The 5000-nt window shown below is 36.5% G+C and overlaps 2 protein-coding genes across 3 annotated transcripts in view; both read right to left on the bottom strand.

The window, feature by feature from the left end:
- The window catches only part of tmem214 (transmembrane protein 214), a 17041-nt gene extending 15691 nt beyond the window's left edge, over positions 1 to 1350 (bottom strand). The window contains exon 1 of the mRNA XM_051690567.1: positions 1082 to 1350. Within this exon, the coding sequence (XP_051546527.1) occupies positions 1082 to 1232 (151 nt within the window). The 5' untranslated portion in view covers positions 1233 to 1350. The remainder of the gene's footprint in view (positions 1 to 1081) is intronic.
- Positions 1351 to 4703: 3353 nt separating this feature from the next.
- The window catches only part of LOC127436450 (microtubule-associated protein RP/EB family member 3-like), a 25257-nt gene continuing 24960 nt past the window's right edge, over positions 4704 to 5000 (bottom strand). For both annotated transcript variants that reach the window (XM_051690608.1, XM_051690614.1), the window contains exon 9: positions 4704 to 5000. This exon is cut by the window's right edge and continues 2747 nt beyond it. The gene's annotated coding sequence lies outside the window, so the exon portion shown is untranslated.

Below are 5000 nucleotides of genomic sequence, written 5' to 3'. Positions count from 1 at the left end.
TTGCATTGCATAATCAACTACATTTACAAGATTGTTTAAGTGTGATCAAATTGCATGGTAGCTCAACTGAGAGAGCGTTGCACTTGTGAGGTAAAGCACCGGGGTATGAGTCCTGAAGAGCACACACGCTACTCTCTGCGATCCACGCACAACTCACCACACGCCCCACTGAGAGCGAGAACTACGAATCGCGACCACGAGGAGGTTACCCCATGTGACTCTACCCTCCCTAGCAACCGGGCCAATTTGGTTGCTAAGGAGACCTGGCTGGAGTCACTCAGCACGCCCTGGATTCGAACTCGTGTGTAATAAGCGGGATAATGAGCAGTTCAGTCATCCGCTTCACGACAGGATCCTGATCACCCTGCTGGGATTTATTGTGCGATTATAACCGGCAGACTAAACATTATCCTTTACTTACTAACCTTTTCTGTGTAGTTATATCTAATTTTAAACCTTTGTTACCATGACAACGTAACATCGTAAACCCTGTAATCCTTGTAATTTGTAGTCTGCGACAAAATGATGTTTTAAGCAACTATACATCTCAAATGATATTTGAACCTCAGTTCCTATAATACATCTGTAATACACTGTGTACACAAAATAGTTACACTCAGGACCTTCAGGACAAAAATGTCCCCACTGAAACCCATTAAAACTGCAATATTTGATCCCAGTGCCATTAAAGCATAAAATCATGAATTCTATGATATTATGCTTTCATTCTGGAGTCCTGGCTTCAAAATGTAATGTTTAATATTTTCCACCAGATGGCGCCATTGTTCTCATGTTTAGCCTATGGAGCAAGTACAAGCTTTTCCCCTATTCTCTGTGTGCTGTATTATAGAGCACTGCAGGCCAACTGAATAAATGATGCAGCTAAAATTGTGTGTGTGTTGAAAAATACTGTGGCAAACCATGGTGGTATCTGATGCTACTCTATATTTGACTGATTATGCCCATATTCATGTAACATGGTGTTTACATGGATTAATAAACAGTTATGTTGAAGTCCTGACCAGACCAGATCAAATAAGATCAGACCCCCATCTGCATGTGTTTCTGGTGTGTTTCTTACGGTTCGTGTCAGTTTGGCTCATGTTGGCCTCCCTCAACGCTTTCCTGCTTGATTTCTTCTCCTGTTGTTGAGTTTTTGCACCGGAAACGCTGCTGTTATTCGGCTTCTTCCCTTTCTTCACCACCTCCCATTTGCCCACACCAGAGGCCATGATCACGATCGAAAGAAATAAACGATAATTAATAAATAATCCACAGCTTTGATCGGATCACACCGGCGGTTTCTTATGCCACGTCTGTCTGATGGCTTGTGTGCAAGCTGCTTCATATTCCAGCGTATGGAGTTATACTTGTGCCACAATTCTAAAAATGTTTTTAAAATTACTCTGCGTGCGCAAGATGATATTTTGAGCATGCAAAAATGTATTTTGCTCGCAGAGTGTGTAGGACGAGAAAGCAAAATGTAAGAATTCTGAGCAAATTCACATTCAAATAAACGTTATCCAAGCGCAAATTTGATTTTCGTTTGGTCAAAATGAATTTATCTTTGAGTTCAAGTGCATGCAAAATAACTTTTTGTGCACTCAAAATATCATCTTGTGCGTGCAGAAATTTTTTTGTGCACTCAAAATATCATCTTGTGCATGTAGAAATTTTTTTTTGCACTCAAAATATCTTGCGCATGCAGAAAAACTTTCTGTGCGTTCAGTTTCATCTTGCACATGCAGACATTTTTTTGTGCACTCAAAATATCATCTTGTGCATGCAGAAAAATATTTTGCACTCAAAATATCATCTTACACGTATAGAAATTTTTTTGCACTCAAAACATCATCTTGCGCGTGCAAAATAACTTTTTGTGCGCTCAAAATTTCATCTTGTGCATGCAGAATTTTTTTTTTTGCACTCAAAATATCATCTTGCATGTGCAAAATAACTTTTTGTGCAATCAAAATGTCATCTTGTGCATGCAGACATTTTTTTTTGCACTCAAAATGTCATCTTGTGCATGCAGAATAACTTTAAGTGCGCTCAATTTCATTTTATGCGTGCAGAAAATTTTTTGTGTGCTCAAAATTTCATCTTGCACATGCAGAATTGTTTTTTGCACTCATAATATCTTGCATGTGCAAAATAACTTTTTGTGCGCTCAGTTTCATCTTGCGCGTGCAGAAATGTTTTTGTGCGCTCAAAATATCATCTTGCGTGTGCAGAGCATTTTTTGTGCGCTCAAAATTTCATCTTGCACATGCAGACATTTTTTTGCACTCAAAATATCTTGCATGTGCAAAATAACTTTTTGTGCGCTCATTTTCATCTTACGCGTGCAGAAATGTTTTCGTGCACTCAAAATATCATCTTGCACATGCAAAATAACTTTTTGTGCACTCAAAATATCATCTTGTACACGCAAAATAACTTTTTTGCACTCAAAATATCATCTTGTGCATGAAGAAATTTTTTTTTGTATTCAAATATTTTGCGCGTGCAAAATAACTTTTTGTGCACTCAGTTCCATTTTGCATTTTCACTCAAAATAACATATATAAGTATTCAAATTTTTTGTGCGCTCAAAATATCATCTTGCACGCGCAGAACATTTTTGTGCATTCAAAATATAATTTTGCGCGAGCAGAATTGTGGCACATATATAACTCCATACCAGCTCGTCCACTCCAGACGGGGGCGAGCGAGAGTCACTAGTAGTAGCAGAGTAGCAGAGATAGTTTAATAGGGACGGACCACTTGTATTAAAATGATGGAGCAAAAATGAGGAGCAAAAGAAGCACAATTATGATACCAATGTTGTCAGATTTTGCTGCTGATTTAACATATATTTTTGGATCGTAATCTTGACCAACCGTTTTGGAGATTTCGGTCTTTCCCCATTCAATTACACAGGAGCTGCACCTGTATACCGCTTGTTTACGTAGACAAAAGCGACCCAGCCTGCCCGGGAGCGTTCCAAATAGGGCCGCCGAGTGGACTGACTTGCCTTGAAAAAACTCAGTTACTAGTAAATGTTTTTGCCACGAATCCCAGAGAAAGCTGCTCTTAATTTTTGCGTCGAGTATGTTATCCCATGACAGTGTATATTAAAAAGGAATTTTATATATTACTAATTAAATACCGTCACACATTAGTCAGGTAATCTGTTTGATATTCACGTAATAATCTTAAAAGCCAGGATAGGCAGCTAATCTGACCAATCAGATGCGCCGTTAGGCATCACGTGACTTGTCGTGGACGTTCCTCCACCGTTTGAGTTGTTCTTTGGTAATGACGTCACTCCAGCGCATGAGTCTTGTTTTGAATATACAAGTTTTGAATATTAAATATATATTGAATATATACAAGTTAAGCTTAATCAAAAACATTTGATTATGTCCCTCCTTTCAAAAAAGCAAAAATGGAGGTTCCAGTGAGACACTTACAATGGAAGTCAATGGGATCAATAATTGGAGGGTTTAAAGTCAGTAATGTGACGCTTATAATTTTATAAAAGCACTTACATTAATTATTCTATTAAAACTCATGTATTATTTGAGCTGTAAAGTTGTTTAAATCATCATTTTAGGGTTTTAGGGGGTTTAAAGCATTATGTTGCCATGGCAACGAAGTTGTAAAATCATCTATATCTTTCCACAGATGCGGTTAGTAAGTGATGTTATCACAGTAAAATCATGTTAACACACATATTGTTTATGTCTTGTGTCTATACTTTTGAAACAGTGAGTATTTTAATGTTTACAGATGATTGACCCCATTGACTTCCATTGTAAGTGTCTCACAAGTCAATATTAATGTTTTGTGGTAATCAACATTATGCCACAAATGCTGTCGATTGAGCTGAACTTAGAATATTTGTGTTTAATAAATTAATAAATACATTTTAAATTAATAAATTAAATAATTAAACATATTTATATAGAATTAATTTGGATTCATATTTTCTTTTATCATTCTCATTTAATTTTTCTCCCTATTTCTGTTTTTTCCTATATTTATTTTTTTTTTTTTTTTTATTGTAGGCAATTGTTCCTTAAAAAATAAAAATAAACAAAATGCACCATTTGTGTATTCAGACAAAAATATTTTATTTTTTTTTTTTTTGTCCCTTGATTTCTCCCAGATTTTTTAAAATGACCTATTAAAAGAATTCTAATTATTTTGTAATGATTTAATACAACCTACAATTCCATGTTTGATGTGGTCTCTTTCCAGTAGACAGCAGCAGAGTGTGTGCGCTCCAGCCTGCCACACTGACCATCATAAGATGACTCAAGACCACACTCTGCCAATCTGACATTCGCCAACGTGCCCCAGCACGCCCAAACATTTGGCTTATTGTGATAATCAGCAGTCTGTGACATCAGTCTCAAAACATTCTAATAATTCATGGCAGAATCTGTTACAGTTGTGCTGCGAGTGAATTATTCAGAACACACAACATCAGATGGAATATTTCCAGGTCAGTGCTCCTCTGTTTTAAATATTTTCTTTTCCCTCACCAAGTAAAACTACACTGCACAAGTAAAATGCATTGCTTTGACCCCCATTTCTCTCTTACAAACTACTCAAAACACATTGCTTAATGTTTTTATAATGTGTCTGTCAGTGTGAATAACTCCACATTAATGAACAGTGATATAGCTGATGATAAATAAACCAGTACACATGCATTTCCTGCACACATTTTTATTTTACATAGTAAAACTCCAAATGGATGCATGTCTGCAAATAATGACCAAGGTCACAGTTGCCATGAAGGCAGATGACAGAATGTGGGGTGAAAGGGTCAACGACACAGGTCCTGTCAATCAAAACTAACCTGTGTGATATTTAATTCTGTGCAACAAAACAAATAACACAGAATGAAATGTTAACACAAAATATAGCAGCTAAAAAACTCACTTTCATACTGTCAGTCAAAGTTAACCATTAGTAATGGCAAAGTGTCAATAATTAATTTATTGAAT

Source organism: Myxocyprinus asiaticus, chromosome 47, assembly GCF_019703515.2.
Source record: "Myxocyprinus asiaticus isolate MX2 ecotype Aquarium Trade chromosome 47, UBuf_Myxa_2, whole genome shotgun sequence".
In the NCBI taxonomy this organism is placed as follows: Eukaryota; Metazoa; Chordata; class Actinopteri; order Cypriniformes; family Catostomidae; genus Myxocyprinus; species Myxocyprinus asiaticus.
Note: the sequence above shows the minus strand (reverse complement) of the source record. Positions and strands in the feature narration are given on the sequence as shown.